The sequence below is a fragment of the Cololabis saira genome, chromosome 2 (assembly GCF_033807715.1).
Source record: "Cololabis saira isolate AMF1-May2022 chromosome 2, fColSai1.1, whole genome shotgun sequence".
Classification (NCBI taxonomy): Eukaryota; Metazoa; Chordata; class Actinopteri; order Beloniformes; family Belonidae; genus Cololabis; species Cololabis saira.
In genome coordinates, this window is record NC_084588.1 from 55,294,094 (window position 1) to 55,314,325 (window position 20,232).

The window sequence follows — 20,232 nt, forward strand, 5'->3', positions numbered from 1 at the left end:
TCTACTTATCATTGAATATACGAGGGGGTGCTTTTCACGGCAGGGGTGCTGAATACGGCACAACAATTTGCCTCTTCCACTAATATCTCTAACTCCAACTCGTTAAATTTCATTTTGCGCTCCCAAACCGTAAGACACGCAACACCTCATTTAAATACTGCTGTTTGCACCTGTTATCAATTGCGCAAGCAATCTTAGTTGATCACCCGCAAAACACACAACAACAGCACGCGCAAACTTTTTCAGTGCACACGCAATTTAGTACTCTTTATTTAGGATCTTAGTAAATCGGGCCCTAAGTGTCACAACCAGAGAAGCAGCTGCAGTTCCTCCGAGACGAGGCTGCAGAAACTGGTCCTCTCCCCCTTTACTGGTTCACTGAGAGGGAACAAGTCTGGATCCTTCCATCATCCATCAATCATCCATAATCCAACACGTGTGGTGTCCCCCAGGCAGAGCCGTCTGGGAGATTTGCGAGGCCATGTGCGAAATGGCCGGGGGGAAATTTTTGACCCGAAAATTTTTGGGTTTTTCAGGTCGGATCGGGTGTCTATATGCGCAATTTTAACTCTCCAATTAGCAAAATACTGGATACCTTCCCCTGCCTCATCATCATCTCTTGCCTCAACGCGGGGCCCCACGGCTGCTGGAAACCCGGTCGGATCGGTGATTTTTGTAACAAATTTATCAAACAAGCCTTTCAGAGAGGCATTAAAGTCTTCCATTTTCTTTGGTTTTTTCTTTTTTCATCCCCTGATGGAAATTTCCTGATTCTGTCTTGTTCTCTCGACATTGTGTGACAGTTTGTTCCAACTCCACCGTCTGGATCAGAGCAGCTTGTGTCTGCGCTTGGTCTGACGCAGTTGAATTGAACAACAGACCATCATTGCACATATATTTATTGATATGCACAGACTAGTACAATTTAGGTCTGTAATGGAACGTGACTATTGATTATTTATTAGGTAAAAAACAAAAAAAAAGCAGAAAAAAAAGAAAAATTTAAGAGAAAAAACAAAAACGAAAAAAAAAAAAACGGTCCTTGGGGCGCGAGTATCTACTACTATAACAGCCTGCTCATCAGTACTGGACTACTGTAACAGCCTGCTCATCAGTATCAACTACTGTAACAGCCTGCTCATCAGTACTGGACTACTGTAACGGCCTGCTCATCAGTACTGGACTACTGTAACAGCCTGCTCATCAGTACTGGACTACTGTAACAGCCTGCTCATCAGTACTGGACTACTGTAACAGCCTGCTCATCAGTATCAACTACTGTAACAGCCTGCTCATCGGTACTGGACTACTGTAACAGCCTGCTCATCAGTACTGGACTACTGTAACGGCCTGCTCATCAGTACTGGACTACTGTAACAGCCTGCTCATCAGTATCAACTACTGTAACAGCCTGCTCATCGGTACTGGACTACTGTAACAGCCTGCTCATCAGTACTGGACTACTGTAACAGCCTGCTCATCAGTACTGGACTACTGTAACAGCCTGCTCATCAGTATCAACTACTTTAACAGCCTGCTCATCAGTATCAACTACTGTAACAGCCTGCTCATCAGTACTGGACTACTGTAACAGCCTGCTCATCAGTACTGGACTACTGTAACAGCCTGCTCATCAGTACTGGACTACTGTAACAGCCTGCTCATCAGTATCAACTACTGTAACAGCCTGCTCATCAGTACTGGACTACTGTAACAGCCTGCTCATCAGTACTGGACTACTGTAACAGCCTGCTCATCAGTACTGGACTACTGTAACAGCCTGCTCATCAGTACTGGACTACTGTAACAGCCTGCTCATCAGTACTGGACTACTGTAACAGCCTGCTCATCAGTATCAACTACTGTAACAGCCTGCTCATCAGTATCTACTACTGTAACAGCCTGCTCATCAGTACTGGACTACTGTAACAGCCTGCTCATCAGTATCTACTACTGTAACAGCCTGCTCATCAGTACTGGACTACTGTAACAGCCTGCTCATCAGTACTGGACTACTGTAACAGCCTGCTCATCAGTATCAACTACTGTAACAGCCTGCTCATCAGTATCAACTACTGTAACAGCCTGCTCATCAGTACTGGACTACTGTAACAGCCTGCTCATCAGTACTGGACTACTGTAACAGCCTGCTCATCAGTATCAACTACTGTAACAGCCTGCTCATCAGTATCAACTACTGTAACAGCCTGCTCATCAGTACTGGACTACTGTAACAGCCTGCTCATCAGTACTGGACTACTGTAACAGCCTGCTCATCAGTACTGGACTACTGTAACAGCCTGCTCATCAGTATCAACTACTGTAACAGCCTGCTCATCAGTATCTACTACTGTAACGGCCTGCTCATCAGTATCAACTACTGTAACAGCCTGCTCATCAGTACTGGACTACTGTAACTGCCTGCTCATCAGTATCAACTACTGTAACAGCCTGCTCATCAGTATCAACTACTGTAACAGCCTGCTCATCAGTACTGGACTACTGTAACCGCCTGCTCATCAGTACTGGACTACTGTAACCGCCTGCTCATCAGTATCAACTACTGTAACAGCCTGCTCATCAGTATCAACTACTGTAACAGCCTGCTCATCAGTACTGGACTACTGTAACAGCCTGCTCATCAGTATCAACTACTGTAACAGCCTGCTCATCAGTACTGGACTACTGTAACAGCCTGCTCATCAGTATCAACTACTGTAATACTACTACTACTCGTAGTTCCTAGAGTATCTAAATGTAGATTTGGAGGGCGGGCGTTCTGCTATCAGGCACCATTACTATGGAACCAACTTCCAATCTGGGTTAAGGAGGCTGACACCACCTCCACCTTTAAAACTAAACTTAAAACCTTTCTGTTTAGTAAAGCCTATAGTTAGTGTTTAGTAAACCTCTAGCTGGTGTTGGTAAATCTCTAGGTAGTGTAAACTCTAGTGTGTTAGAGTCGCTCCTGTAGTTTCTTGTGCCGGCCCCCCCTTCTCCTCCCTTTTCTCTCTTTTGTACATGGTGCAGCATCCTCTGCCGGTGGTGAAGAGCATCTCTGAATGCACAACACCGGATCCTGCAGCGTGGGAGTGAGAGGGGCAGGGTAACGGCCCGGTCAGGGTAACGGCCTGGTCAGGGTAACGGCCCGGTCAGGGTAACGGCCCGGTCAGGGTAACGGCCCGGTCAGGGTAACGGCCCGGTCAGGCGGGGGAGAGGTTTGTCCGTCAAGACTCCTCTCCCTGGCCCTGCCCCTTCTCAACCTTTCCCTGACCCTGAACCCAACCTGGGACTTGATGATTGGGCCAGAGCTTCGGGAGCTACGTGCTGGCCTGTGGTCCCCACCCCTGGTCATCCCGTTGCTGCTTCCACCTGCCTGATGTGCTGTTGCCGTCCCCGACCCCCCAGTCTGGCCTTCGGCAGGAGGGTCCCCCCTTATGATCCTGGTCCTGGTCCAGGTTTCTTCCTCCTAAAGGTGAGTTTGTACCTGCCATTGTTTATGTAATAATTGCTCAGGGGTTTATGTTCATGTTCTGGATCTCTGGAAAGCGTCTAGAGACAACTTTTGTTGTATTAGACGCTATATAAATAAAATTGAAATGAATTGAATTGAATTGTAACAGCCTGCTCATCGGTATCGACTACAAATACATTATTACAAAAGTAATCTGTAACAATTCGTACAGTGAATTAAACCAATTTGCCAACAGACAGGTTAACAGCTGTATGGTGGCGAGGTCGTTAAAAACCTTTATTTATCTGGTTTAATATCAGAAGGCCTAGATCTGAAGCTGCAGCTCCCGGTGGTAAAACAAGATTTTCCACTTCTTCATTCATCTGTCACGGTTCAGGTCGTTAACAGATAAGATAACGATCTCATCGAATCTCTCCATCAACTTTCGGTTTTTCTTTCTTTGTTGCTCAGCGGGGCAGAACTTCATCAAAGTTACAATCTTGAGAGCTGCAGTGATTCTAGTTCATGTTGCAATAAAAACACAGTATCAAACTTTACATGGGAGTTTAGTAGCAAACGAGAGGACGAAGAGCTGAATATATTTCTACATGTATGATAGACTGGGCATGTTAGGAGGGGAGGAAGAAAGTCTTATTATTTATTATTCTATTTATTTATTTATGTAATTATTAAGTATCCCCGTTAGCTGGTGCCGTAGCAGACAGCTAATCTTCCTGCGGCTGCGACACATCCAGTACAATCACAGTTAAAACGCACACAAAACATAAAAGCCAAAACTATACAGACAATAGATAATAGATAAAAGACAAACTTTTTTATTTTGTTTTGGTCATTTACATTTTAAGATGTTTGCATATGCACACTGTATATGTATACACACTGGTATAAATATATATATATATATATATATATATATATATATATATATATATATATATATATATATATATAATATATATGTACACATTTCCTTTTTTTTTTTTTTTTCTTTTTGACCAAAAAGGTACAGGCTGAAGCCTCATGGCTTATTTTGCCTCTCCTTTCCAACAAAAGGCAGACTTCAGAAACAAAAAGATACTAATAAGAAGAAAATGAAACGAACGAACAAAACAATGAAAATGAACAAAGAAAATGAACAAAGAAGAGAAGAAAATACATGTGGTCACTCACGATTGAGGACAGCTGCAGGAGGAAAGACAGTTTAATATGAAGATAATTTATATTATTGTTTCTATATTTATCTATTATTTTAGATTTGTAATTTTTTTTAAATTTGTAAATTGAGCTACTTTTTTTTAGTTCCTCATCCAGGCGGTTCCACAGTTTCACCTTCCACACTGATACACGTTGACATTTTTTTTGTTCTTGGCCATTTCTGCTCAAAGATGCCATAGCCCCTTAGGTTGTACCTGCTTTCCCTCACCAGTTAGTTAGTTAGTTAGTTAGTTAGTTAGTATTTACCTTGAACAACTCCAGGACACAGCGTGGGAGCATCAGGTTGTGCCTCGTACATTGTTATTGCTGTCTTGAATTTGATTAAATCATATAATTTTATGGTGTTTGACCGGATGAAAAGTGGATTTGTTGGTGCGTAGTATTTAGCATGGTTGACAATTCTGATTGCTTTTTTTTGGAGTAGAAATATTGGATTTATATTTGTTTGATAGTTGTTAATATAATAATATTATAACATATAATACAATGATATCACCATACTATAATATATAGCAATATAATAATACTATAATATGACATCCCATGAGATCTCATAACATAATATAATAATACACTATAAAACAATATATGATGATAATGCATTAATTATAATCCATGGATTTCCTGTAAATCCAGCGGAGATTCTGAGGTGGATCATTCCAGAGACTTTGACCTGGAGATAAAAGAACGTTGTAAAACATTTGTTTTTGACGTTACTGGACGCTCTAGTTACGATCATGAATAGTTTTAGTAAAAACAACTTGTTCAAACAAAACAACTCTTTTGATTCAGAGGTTTTGTTTATCAGGACATGAGGACACAAAGGTTCATTTGGTTTTTACCAGTTCCTATCGTGAGATACGTACGACTATACGACATGTTACTGTGTTTATTTGACATGTTACTGTGTTTATTTGACACGTTACTGTGTTTATTTGACATGTTACTGTGTTTATTTGACATGTTACTGTGTTTATTTGACACGTTACTGTGTTTATTTTACATGTTACTGTGTTTATTTGACACGTTACTGTGTTTATTTGACACGTTACTGTGTTTATTTGACACGTTACTGTGTTTATTTGACACGTTTCTGTGTTTATTTGACACGTTACTGTGTTTATTTGACATGTTACTGTGTTTATTTGACATGTTACTGTGTTTATTTGACATTTTACTGTGTTTATTTGACATGTTACTGTGTTTATTTGACATGTTACTGTGTTTATTTGACATGTTACTGTGTTTATTTGACATGTTACTGTGTTTATTTGACATGTTACTGTGTCATGGTTCATTTGACAAAGAAGCTAAAACTGACCTGGAGCATTTAGATCAGGGATCACCAACTATATTAGTCAGAGGCCATCATTTTACCGGACAGTCACCCTCAAATAAAAATTAAATAAAAATCACATTTTGGCATAACAATATTATTTATTGTTTATATATTTTTTCCAATTTCATTAAAAAACTGAAGGCATTTTTATCCTTTATGAGTCAAATCACCTAAACCTCAGTCGTCCACCAGGAGTGATGGATATTTACCCTCAACTCAATTAAACCAACTTTATTTATAGAGCACTTGAAAAGCCAACACCACGGAAGTGACAGGAAAAGCTTTTTAAGGTAAAACGTCTCTCAAAGGCCATGAAACCAAACGTTGACGAGGAAAACAGATCCTGCTTTTTTTGTCCTGAGAAGTTTACTAGTTTGAAGCTTGTTGTTGAGATTTTGAGATAAAAACCAAATGTTAAGTAAGGGCATGAGGGTACGGTTATGTTTAAAATAAAAAGAACTGTGTGAAACAATAAATGTGAGGCCAAACAGTGTCAGTCTGTCCTCATTTCTTCATTTGTATAGAGTCATACATGGTGGGGATTTCTGATAGTTAAAAGTCTCCGTTGTTCGAGGAAAATGTACAAATATCGAGTATCGAGGAATGTCCAACCTTGAATAATTGATTAATGATCAATAACAAATAAACAATGTGCACTATTCTGAAATAGCCTCTGATATTATACAGCTTCCTGCTGTTGCAATAGTCTCATCTCTTCCTGTATAGATGTCAGTTACCAATATCAATAATATCAATAAAATATCCGATATCAAGCACTAAACTCGTAAAGGTTTCCTTCCAGTACCTGCACTTAGTTCCAGATAAGGAACTATTGTAGTTCTTTATTTACAGAGACCCGCCCGATCAGAGCCAGATAATCAGGTGTAATCAGGTGTTATCAGGTGTAATCAGGTGTAATCAGGTATTCAGGCTTTTCTCAGGTGTCAGAGAGGCAGAACCAGAGCTTAATCCTGCCGGTCTGCAGGTACGAGAGGCATGAACTTCCTGGTGGCTCTTAATCCTGCCGGCCTGCACGAGGCGTGAACTTCCTGGTAGATTGAGAGGATAAACTCTTCATCACCTGCAGGCGTGACGTACACTGCTGTGACTTCAGGCTCTGCAAACGCACAAGCTTTCAGACAATCAAAACAAATAAAGAGCACAATCTGTAATTAAAGCTGCAAGCAGCGATGAATTCGTGTAATTTCCACCAATAAAGACAAAGGACTCAAAACGGAGTCCGATGACACCACCACGACTCTTTATATCAAACCATTCAAAAGTTATGGCAGAAAGTAGGAACTATCAAATATGGACCAATCAGATGAAGGGGGGGGGGGTGCGCTTTTTGGCGTCTAGCGTCGCCACGGTAACGCTTTTGAAAGAGAAAAGTAATGCGTATCGTCGCAGGATAGAGACGCACATTTTGATGTATAACACACCTGGGTGCACGTTACGGTTCGGGCCGTATTAATGGTCGAAGGAATGGCATAAATTGCGCCAAAATTACACATTTAATTAAAAATGGCCGACTTCCTGTTCAGTTTCGACCATGGCGCCAAGATACTTTTCTTTAAGTTTTGCCATGATACAGGTGTGTAGCGATTTTTTTCTGCATGTACGTCAAACCGTATTGTGGGGCTTGAGGCACAAAGTTTTCTAGGGGGCGCTGTTGAGCCGTTAGGCCACGCCCATTAATGCAAACCATTAAATATCAGCCGACGGATAGATGGGGGGGGGGCACTGAACAACAGGACAACTTATACATTCAGACCCTTTTACTATAGAAATGTTACAATTGTCAGAAACTGCTTTAACTGGTTTCTTTCACCAGAAAACGTCAAAAAAAGTCCAGAAAAAAGTTTTTCTGGTCTGACGCCCTTTTCCCACTCGATAGGACGTACAGTAGCTACAGCTCAGTTTGCAAAAGCTCTGTACCACTACCAAAGGTTTTATAACACTTTTAAACACCTGGTATGTCCAAATTCTGGGAGATTTCTCTCCACTTTTGTCCCTTTTTATTGAGGTCATCCATCATCCATTCATGTTAGGGTTTGGCACACCCTTCCTTCTCCAGAGGGCACCAAAGCCTGGTCAGGCTTGGCCAGAGCAGCTGATTCCAATCACCGTCCCCACACCTGACACCACTCAGCCTCGTCACCCAGCCTGCTCTTAAACCTTCCTCCCACAAGCTGCTGTGATGATTCTCCAGCTCAGAGCCCCGTACTCTGCCTGTTTTCCTGGTCTTCCCTAGTTTCCCGTTCGTGGATCTTCCCTTCCTGGGTCCTTTGGATTACTTTTTCCAGCCGTGAGTTTCCCTCCAGTCTGCGCTTTAAGTTGGACTTTCCAGCCACGTTTTTTCGGTCTGTGATTTTGTGTTTGTCTTCCTTCCCTCCTGTGGAGCGCCTTTTGTTAATAAACTTTGTTTTACATGAACCTTGCTCGTGTTGTCCTGCATTTGGGTCCACCCTCCTTCCCTCGAGCCTAACCATCCATCCATCCATCCATCCATCCATCCATCCATCCATCATCCATCACTCATCATCCATCCATCCATCCATCATCCATCATCCATCATCCATCCATCCATCCATCATCCATCACCCATCATCCATCCATCCATCCATCATCCATCATCCATCCATCCATCCATCATCCATCATCCATCCATCATCCATCCATCATCCATCCATCATCCATCCATCCATCCATCCATCCATCCATCCATCCATCCATCATCCATCACCCATCATCCATCCATCCATCCATCCATCATCCATCACCCATCATCCATCCATCATCCATCCATCCATCATCCATCATCTATCCATCCATCCATCCATCCATCATCCATCCATCCATCATCCATCATCTATCCATCCATCCATCATCCATCATCCATCATCCATCATCCATCCATCCATCCATCCATCCATCCATCCATCCATCCATCCATCCATCCATCCATCATCCATCATCCATCCATCCATCCATCATCCATCCATCATCCATCCATCCATCCATCATCCATCATCCATCATCCATCCATCCATCCATCCATCCATCATCCATCATCCATCATCCATCCATCCATCCATCCATCCATCCATCATCCATCACCCATCATCCATCATCCATCCATCATCCATCCATCCATCATCCATCCATCCATCAGAGGTAAAACTTCATCCCTTCATTCAGGTGAGAGTTGAGAAGTATTTGTCCCGTAGTTGTTTGTGTAATAAAGACGTAATCAAATGAAAACCTGAACCTTTTCTATTTATGTTTCTGAAACGTTTCCTGCTCATCTGAACCTGTAATTACTGATTTAACTAAAGGTTGACTCCCTTTACTGCGTTCTGATTGGCTCTTGTTTCTGCTGCTGACATGAAAGCAGCTGATTTACCGTAAACCTGCTCAAGAAGAAAAGGAGCAACTCAGCGTTTACTGTCAGACGGCTTTTCACTGAACAAGCTGTTTATTCAGAGGAAACCTGAGGTCACATGTTCAGCTGGTTAAGAACAAAAACAGGTTTGAGTTTCAGCTTTATGAGGTTTTCATTCCTGCAGATTCACCTGCTGAAGGATGAACTAATCCGGCTGGAATTGCTTTTACTTTTACTCCTACACTCCAGCCAGAATAGCCACAGTTACAGGATGTTTTTTAATTCTGAATTAATTATTCCGTTTTCTGGTCTGAGGGACAAACTGGCAGCGTTAGATAAAGGGAAACGTTTGTCTCTAGTTAACATTAGTTTCTGCTCATGTTGTAGCATCAGCAGCTGGAATAACCACTGGATCATCTTTTCTCTGATCAAAACTCCTTCCTGTCCGATCCGGGTTTGTAGTTCTTCCGGATCGCCGATCCGGACCGATCCGGCTCAGTTTCACCCCTGGTTAGGAGTAAAAGTTTGGGATCCCCAAAACCTCTGCAGAATGATGTCACTCCTGAATCCACTGACAGGAAATGAAGCTTTAGTTATTCAGGTTAGAATCGCTGGAGAGTTGCTGGTTTCAATTCAATTCAATTCACTTTTATTTATATAGCGTCTAATACAACAGATGTCTCTAGACGCTTTCCAGAGATCCAGAACATAAACATAAATATAAATTTAAATATAATCCCCTGAGCAATTATTACATAAACAATGGAGGTAAAAACTCCCCTAGTGGGAGAAAAACCTTAAGCCAAACAGTGGCAAGAAAAACTCCCCTTTAGGAGGAAGAAACCTGGACCTGGACCAGGACCTGGACCGCACAGCAGGCAGAAACGATGGACAGAAACGATAGCTATGAGATATTTATAATAAATAAAAATGGAAATGGAGAAGAGAGGAAGGGAAAAGGAGAGGAGAAGAAGGGTGAGAGGCACCGCCCAGCGGATCATGTCGGTCCCCCCTGCAGCATAGGCCTATAGCAGCATATCTACCACCAAGCTATATTTGAGACTAACTATTATAGTCTTGTTCTATAGCAGCATATCTACCACCAAGCTATATTTGAGACTAACTATTATAGTCTTGTTCTATAGCAGCATATCTACCACCAAGCTATATTTGAGACTAACTATTATAGTCTTGTTCTATAGCAGCATATCTACCACCAAGCTATATTTGAGACTAACTATTATAGTCTTGTTCTATAGCTGCATATCTACCACCAAGCTATATTTGAGACTATTATAGTCTGGTTCTATAGCAGCATATCTACCCCACCCATTGGAGAGTTTATTGTTCTCTACAGTCAGAGTTTAGTGTCTAGTTTTGTTTACAGCCATTTGTTTGTCACTCGTTTGTCCGAAGTCTCCGTTGAATAAATAAAAGCCTTCTGTTATCTAATATCCATCTAACATCTATCTAACATCTATCTAATATCTATCTAATATCTATCTAATATCTAATATCCATCTAACATCTATCTAACATCTATCTAATATCTAATATCCATCTAACATCTATCTAACATCTATCTAATATCTATCTAATATCTATCTAATATCCATCTAACATCTATCTAATATCTATCTAATATCTAATATCCATCTAACATCTATCTAATATCTAATATATAATATCTATCTAACATCTAATATCTAATATCTAATATCTATCTAACACATAATATCTAATATCTAATATCTATCTAACACATAATATCTATCTAATATCTAATATCTATCTAATATCTAATATCTATCTAACATCTAATAACTAATATCTAATATCTATCTAATATCTATCTAATATCTATCTAATATATATCTAATATCTATCTAATATCTATCTAATATCTATCTAATATCTATCTAATATATATCTAATATCTATCTAATATCTATCTAATATCTATCTAATATCTATCTAATATCTAATATCTATCTAATGTCTAATATCTATCTAATATCTAATATCTATCTAATATCTATCTAATATCTATCTAATATCTAATATCTATCTAATATCTAATATCTATCTAATATCTAATATCTAACATCTATCTAATATAATATAATATCTAACATCTGGATGTGAATCCTGTTTGAGTCTCGGCTGAACCTGGTCTGACCACCAGGGGGCGCCCAAGAGTAAAAAATAAAATTACATTATTGTTTTATGTGTGAGTGTTGATTCATACATTATCAAAGGTTTGTTATTGTACAAAAACACAGTAATTCATATTATTACATAAACAATTTTATGTTAAAAAATAAAGTAGATAAGGTGTTTACAGTAAATGGTTTATAAATCTATGTGATTATTGTGTTTCTTTTAGTCGCCTACACTGTAGACGACACTCAGTATCACTTAGTACTTTATCACTTTAAATATTAGTGTAAATCAACCCCAGGCTGCTCTTGTAGCTGAATTTACTCCATTTCAGATTAAAAACCATAGATGGTAAAAACCTGCCAGGCTGAAACAACACTGACCTTTGACCTTTGACCTGATGATGAAACAACACTGACCTTTGACCTTTGACCTGCTGATGAAACAACACTGACCTTTGACCTGGTGATGAAACAACACTGACCTTTGACCTTTGACCTGCTGATGAAACAACACTGACCTTTGACCTTTGACCTGCTGATGAAACAATACTGACCTTTGACCTTTGACCTGCTGATGAAACAACACTGACCTTTGACCTTTGACTTGGTGATGAAACAACACTGCTTTTTTTTTTTTATCTTTATTGAAAATATATTCATATACAAACAACAAGGCATCACATTTTTTTTTCAACATGTATCAGGGAAAAGGTGCATAAAGAGAGAACAGTGGGAAGGTGGCTCAGTTGGTAGAGCGTTCGCCCATGAACCAGAAGGTCAGTGGTTCGAACCCTAGTTCCTCCTGTGTCCACCAAAGTGTCCTTGGGCAAGACACTGAATCCCCCGGTTGCTCCCGGTTGTCAGGCCAGCGCCGTTGTCTATGGCAGCTCCGCCGACAACCGGTGTGTGAATGTGTGAGTGTGTGGGTGAATGTTTGCAGTGTAAAGCGCTTTGGGGCTGTAGGAGTACAGCTGGAAAGCGCTATATAAGTGTAAGCCATTTACCATTTACCATAACAGAAGGAAAATAAATGATATAAAAAAAGGAAAATAACTTAAGGGGCTAGGGCTTATCCAATAAATTATATTCTTCAATTGTGTTCAAAAGTTGCAATTCTTTTTGTCATGAGTTTAAGGTCTTTAAAAAAATTGAGGAATTCGTTGTGGAATACACAAAAACGAGGTTTCACCTTCATATACTTAGATTTGTGGATGTGGAATTTACCTAGAATTATAATATTATTGAAAAGGAAATCATCGATGTTATTGTCCATTGAAAGTCCAAAAATAATAGTTTCACGTGAGAAATCCTGCAGGTCAAAAACCTTTGGGTGAAGCCAGTCATGTACATCCTGCCAAAGGGTTTTAGAATACATACAATCAAAAAATAAATGATCAGTAGTTGAAAACTACTGAAACAACACTGCTGCAACTGTGACCTTTGACCTGATGATCCATTAAGTTAAAACTAAGGTATCAAAGAATATTTTTGTTTTGAACAAAGTGAAACATGTTTTAGATTATAAGACAATGCAAATTTTGTATTGCTCACTTATTTTGCCTTTTTTTAGTTTTAGAAGTTTGGGGGAATACATACACAACAAATATCAAGCCTTGGTTTATTTTACAGAACAGAGCAGTACGGATCAGAACACACCAATAAACTCTTTATCAATGCAGGATTAATTCAACTTAAAGATATTGTTGAGTTACAGACTTTATTAGTTATGTTCAAGGCCAAAGGCAGAATATTGCCTGAAAATATAAGTTTTTTTGTGTTTAGTTCAGAAAATAAGGAGCATAGGAGGAAATTTGATTTTAAACATCCGTTTGCACAAACTACTTTAAAACAAATGTGTATTTCAGTATGTGGTGTAAAATTATGGAACTCCTTAACAATTGATTTAAAGGATTGTAAAAATATTCACCAGTTCAAGAAATTGTATAAAAACAACATAATCAGACAATATGAATTTAACGGGTAAAATATCTTTTGTTGTTTTTTGTTTTTGGTGTTGGTGAGTTAGTGTTTATGTTTTCTTATTTTTTTGTTTTGTTTAGTTTTTTTCATTATTCTTTTGGTATTAAATAAGTAGTGACTGTTGAACAGACGGACAAACATCTTCATATGTGTTTATTTTTTTGAGAAAGGGCTTGTAATATAAGGTTTTCTACTTCTTGCCTCTTTTCCATCATGGAATTGAACATGAATGTGAACTATTTCCATGATACGGAATAAATAAATACATTGAATTGAATAAATTGAATTGAATTGAATGATGACACAACACTGCTGCAACTGTGACCTTTGACCTTTGACCTACTGCTTCTCTGTGTGGCCAGTAGCTGCTGCTTTCTGCAGGTTTGTTAATCTGTTGTCTCTTCCATGGTCTTAATCCCTGAGGATTACAATCTAACTACAACTAAAAGTTATTACATCTAGTTTTACAAGTGTATTTGTAACGACAGGGAAGAACATGAAATAAGTTTATAGAGGGTGTGTGAAGGATCAATAATCAGGATTATTGGCAGTAATAGAATGATCAATAATCAGGATTATTGATTATTACCATGGAGGCTTGAGCCGGAACCTGGTCTGAGTGAAAAATAAATAAAAATAAATGAATAAATAAAAATCTGGTAAAAACAAACAAAAAATAGAAACAAAACCCAAGTAAAAAAATAAATAAATAAATAAAAATCTGGTAAAAACAAACAAAAAACAGAAACAAAACCCTAGTAAAAAATAAATAAATAAAAATCTGGTCAAAACAAACAAAAAATAGAAACAAAACCCAGGTAAAAACATCTGAACCAGGAACCAGGTCTTATTCTCCTCTCTGAGCTTCAGCTTAAAGGGATTGTGACATGAAAAACACATTTTTCTTGATTTTTTGTGTTTTGTTGGGTGTCTTGACATCAATTACACCCAAAAAACAACGAACTTTTAACATTCAGTGTATTGTGTGCTTTCTGGGAATTTCCGCATAATTATGCAAAAACGGCGCATCTGGTTTGATGGCGGACCTATACGTATAGGTCCGCTAAATCCACCCAGCTCCCTGCCTCCTCTCCTCTCCAGCGCACCATAAAGGCTGATTTATGGTTCCGTGTTACACCGACGCAGAGCCTACGGCGTAGGGTTACGCGGCGACGCGCACCGTACGCTGAACCCTACGGCGTAGGCTCTGCGTCGATTTAACGCGGAACCATAAATCAGGCTTAACACGGAGCTGTTTACAGCCTCTTTTGTTCTAATCACCGGAGGAAAACTGCTAAGAAGACCCGCGGCCACTGACTGGACTTAAGATAAGGGGACACTGCTGCTTGCATGCCTTTATTTTTATGATTGTTTTCGGTGGACTGCTTCGCCCTGCTGCTTTTCCGTGCATGCTTCGCCTGTCGCTCCCGGCTTAACTCTCCGACGCCGCTGTTAGCGTATTGCTTGCGGGGAATAAAAGGCAATTATGTCGGTGACGGAAGGAATTCATGCATCATCTGCATCAATCTGATGCTCCGGGTGAGGAAGAAGAAGGAGGTGAAGAATGCAAACACTAATCCTAGATGGAGATAAGACACAACCATCAACCTGATGTGGTGGAAACGTACAAAGGGCAAATGTTGAACAATAAAAACACATCGGGTCACGTCCGACGCTCATGCAGACATGTTTCATGAGGCTTTTGCACAAAAGAGAATAGAATCTGTGAAAGTTGTATAAAAGCAGCGCTGCAGGCGTCGGTGTTTCCACCGATCACTGTTTTTTAAACAAGTGTAACTAAACTCTCTAGTGTAAGTGTAACTCTAGTTTACAGAAAACTCCAATGGCACTTTTGCACTAGGACTTACTCAGCCCGACTCGGCTCGTAACGCCTCTACCCGCCTCTACCCGTGTGTTTTTCCACAGCCAGGGGAGAAGTGGGCAGGTTGGGGTGAAGCTGCTGTGACGTACTCGATTGCGCAACTGCTTTGTTCATGTCGCGCTGATCAGAAATCAGCTGGAGCCGCGAGCGGCTGAGAAAAAAACAGCCCGTCTACATCCCTTTTTTAATTCTCTCGTCAGTCACCAGGTTTATGAACATCTGCACCTCAGAGTTGGATCATCAAACAGACGTTTGTGCTTTATAATAAAATCGCCGTGAGCCACGGGTCGCTCTCGCGCTGACTCCCGCTTCCTGATTCAAACGTCTGCCGGCCCCGCCCCCCGACCAATCAGTGGCGCGGAGGGTGATGACGTCAGAAATAGTCCCGGCTCAGCCCGCAAAGAACCTGGCCAGTTACAGAAATAGTATCGGCTTGGAGCGGCTCTACCCGTCTCAGCCCCTATTGCAAACGTGCAAGACAGGGCTGTACCGAGCCGAGCCGGGCTAAGGCGGTACCAATGCAAAAGCGCCACAAATGTCTCCCGCCGAAAACACCAAAGGTCAAATCTCAGCTTCTCTTAGTCCTAGATTGTTGTATATTGTCACTTTATCCACTTTTTTGGTGCTAGGAATTCAATTCTGAGATAAATTTACTATTCCAAGGTCATGTTGAAGGTGAAATTTGATTTTCAAGGTCATTTTTTACACAGAAAACTCCATATCTCTAGAAATAAGTCACATAGAAAGATTATAGAGGATATAGATCCATATTTTCACCCGTAAGGAATGCCGTTTTCTGTTTATTGGGCAGGTCACTATCACTGTAGTGTCAATAATCTCATTGGGTGAGAACAGTGGCTTCATTCACTCATTCATTAATTAATTCATTCAGGCTTGAGATGAACAGAACCTCAGAACTAAGTCACCGTGAAACAATAGGATTTTATTAAAATAACACACATTTAGAATTTTCTGCAAACCGACCACTAGGGGGCCGTTTTCCCAATTTGTTTGCGGTGGTTTTTGAAACCCTTGTGTCCATAACTAACATGCCAAATATCAAAAACTTGTAACAGTTTTGAATTGGAGTTGAATTGGATCAATAAACACAAAACAAATGAACGAATACATTTTAGTGTTTTATTGAGTCATTAAGTCACACACAGAATCATATACTGTAACAAAGCACCTTCCAATAATCATGTCTACCTCATTCTGCGGCACCTTTCACTTTTTAAACATTGTATAGATGTTAATAAGAGCTGTCGTTTGCCCAGGGGCGGAGCAGGGGTCCCAGCCTAGGGGGGGCAAGGCATTCTAGATGGGCCCTTGTGGCCTAAACATCCCGTTAAAACATAATCGCTAAAAAAATGCCACAGATCAGCGTCTCTGACACACAACCACAGCAGCAGCAACACAGGTCAGAACCTTCACATGAGGTTTCAGCAACAGGGTCATTATGTCATTATGTCAAACCTAATTATAAACCTAATGCAGACTTTAAGATATAAGTATCAAACTGGAGATAAAAATCAAATGACATCCAGTGATGTCTATGGAAGCCCATTTCCGCCAGTAAGAGAAAAAAATAAGATGAAATCTTAGCCTTAAAAATAAAAATATCCCCACGGTAAGTCATAATTATGACATAAAAAGTAATAATTTCAACTTTTTATCTCATAATTTTGACTTTCTATCTCATAATTTTGACTTTCTATATCATAATTTCGACTTTCTATCTCATAATTATGACTTATCGTTGGGATCTTTTTATTTTTAAGGCTAAGTTTTCATCTTAGCCATAGATAGCCATAAATGTTATATTAATCTGCAAGGAAAGTATTCATGACATAATTATTTAAAGCTGCGAAGGTCTTCATTTAAACTGATATAACTTCATATATTAATGAAGATTAAAGTCCAATGAGAGGCAGATTTATGTATGATTTAATGTATGATATATGTATTTATTATGCCACTTGATTCCCGATTATGGGAATGATTGGTTTAAACACGCAGGTATAACTACAGAAACCCTCAGAATCCTGACAGCAGGTATTTCCGCTAGTCTTCGCTGGAAGGCAGCGGCTGGTATCGAACTTTCGACATCCGGGCCTTGAACACGATGACGCCGCAGATCATCGCCACGGCGGCGAGCAGACACCCAGCCACGAGGACCAGGTTCATGTTGAGACCTGGAGACAGATCAGGTCAGTATTGATCAGGTCAGTATTGATCTGGAGACAGATCAGGTCAGTGTCTACGTTTGAACAATGAAGCAACGTTCAGCATCAACCAACTTAAAAACAATTAAAGCTGCTAGCAGTGATGAACAGGCCCTCGCACGTGCAATTTTCATCAATAAAAGTCAAAGACTCAAAACCGAGTCCGATGACACCACCATGACTGTTTATGTCAAACCATTCAAAAGTTATGGCAGAGAATAGGGACTATCAAATATGGACCAATCAGAAGAAGGGGTGGGGCTAATTTGCACCAATTAAGGTGAAGGAGTCAAAACCGAGTCCGATGACACCACCCACGACTCTCTATGTCAAACCATTCAAAAGTTATGGCAGAAAATAGGATCTATCAAATATCGACCAATCAGCTACTAGTATCACTTACTGTTTAACGTTGAAGTTTGACGCGGCGCCACGGCCACGCCATTTCACCAAAACTCACGATTTTGATAACTTTTCATTGTTAACGTCTTTTGTGTCTCCTGAGCGAGTTTTATGTCGAACGGATGATCCTGCTAGGAGGAGTTCGTTAATGTACGACACGTGAAAATGGCATAAATGCAAAATGACACGATTAATTAGAAATGGCCGACTTCCTGTTGGGTTTTGGCCATGGCGCCAAGAGACTTTTCTTTAAGTTCCGACATGATACAGGTGTGTAGCGATTTTCGTGCATGTACGTCAAACCGTATCGTGGGGCTTGAGGCACAAAGTATTCTAGGGGGCGCTGTTGAGCCGTTAGGCCACGCCCATTAATGCAAACCCTTAAATATCAAATTTTTTGCATCAAAATGAGCATAGTTGAATATCTAAAAAAACGTAATAACTAGCATGATGAGACTAAAATATGTTGTAGTACAACACCTCCCGGGTCTTTCAATGTTGTAATGATGTCTGTACGATAAACCGTTGCCTAGCAACAAGCGTCCCAAATAAAATGGAATTTAGTTTTAAATTGAAAGTTAAATATCACAAAAACCGTAATAAGTAGCATAATGAGGTTTTACGGCCTTTTTAGTGCCAAGTCCGAGTGTTTGTAAATTTGAACCATGTCTCTACCATAAAGTTCGGCAGAGCAATAAGCGTCCAAATTTTTGCCTTTTTTTGGGCTTTTTGGCATCTAGCGTTGCCACGGTAACACTTTTGACTGAGAAAAGTAATGCCCATCGAGGAAAGATGGAGACGTATCCAACGATGTCTGACATGCATGGGTGCACATTGCGGTTCGGGCCGCATTAACGGACGAAAAAAGCGTTGCCTTAATAATAACTAGACAATTTCCTCGCAGAAATTTCGAGAGTGCCACCGCGGGCTGCTGCACATTTGTGTACATTTTACAAGCAATAAAGGTGAATGACTCAATACCGAGTCCAATGACACCACCCATGACTCTCTATGTCAAACCATTCAAAAGTTATTGGACTATAACATATCAGCCAATGAGAAGAAGGGGCGGGGCTAATTTGTACCAATGAAGGTCAAGGACTCGATACTGAGTCCTATGACACCACCCATGACTGTATGTCAAATCATTCAAAAGATATTGGACTATAACATATCGGCCAATCAGAAGAAGGGGCGGAGCTAATTTGCACCAATGAAGGTCAAGTACTCATAACCGAGTCAGGCAGGAATTCGCGTGGGTGTTAGCCCCCCCGTTTGAATTTTGTGCATACCCCGCCTGTCAAAGTCACATTTTATGAATCCCAACACCTATGTCTACATTCTGACAAAAAATTATCAGTCTACCTTTTACGGTTTGGCCGTGAGCTCGAGTTACAAATAAAAAATAAGGTCATTTTTGACTGTTTCTCTCACTCTAAAAAATTAGAGCTTCACTCTAAATTTGACAAAAAAGTGATTTCCAGTCCTCGCTTGAGCGCTCATATCTTGAGAACTGTACATTTTAGGAAAAAACTGTTTAGGGTTTGGAGAGAGAAGAGAAGTTTTCCTCCGTTTTGAAGTTTGAATGACGTTTCTACGTGCAAGTATGAGAAAGATACGTGACTCAGAAAAAAGGTGAATTTTGTCTTTTTTCTCGACATTTTCCCATCCGCTTTGAATGGCGCCATAGAAATACATGGGAAAATGAGTTCCCCATTAGTTTGGAAATTTGGAAATGTTTTTGCACTTCGTGCAAAAACTATTTGTGCAATCGCTCTGAAAATCCACAGGACTGTAGTTAAATTCAGGGCCTACAACTTTCTAAATCAGTTCAGAATTTTTCGAGTAACGGTGTGCGAGTGGTGAGGCCCCAAAGTTCTCCCAATGCATTCCGGATGGGGGTAAGCGCGCACGTTTTTGCATGTTGCGCAAAAACATGAACGCCAATCGCTAATAAAAGTCATAGCCAACGATTCCCGCTTAAGGCGCACGTTTCTACATTTTTACTTTTCGCGTTTTCTCAAAGCTGCGGGACTAGTTACGCGCCAAAGTTTTGTCCAGAAAATGAATGATAATAATAATATGGCTTCGCCAGAGGCACTCCTCCTCCATTGCAGAGCTATGGAGGAGGAGTGCCTCTTGGCGCAGCCGTGGCACTAACTAGACA

The 20,232-nt window shown here is 40.1% G+C and overlaps 1 protein-coding gene across 2 annotated transcripts in view; it reads right to left on the reverse strand.

Moving 5' to 3' along the window:
* The window catches only part of LOC133418519 (CUB and zona pellucida-like domain-containing protein 1), a 46,984-nt gene that overhangs the window by 12,412 nt on the left and 14,340 nt on the right, over positions 1-20,232 (reverse strand). For both annotated transcript variants that reach the window (XM_061707262.1, XM_061707255.1), the window contains exon 10: positions 17,494-17,633. In XM_061707262.1, coding sequence (XP_061563246.1) covers positions 17,503-17,633 — 131 coding nt within the window. In that variant the 3' untranslated portion in view covers positions 17,494-17,502. The remainder of the gene's footprint in view (positions 1-17,493; positions 17,634-20,232) is intronic.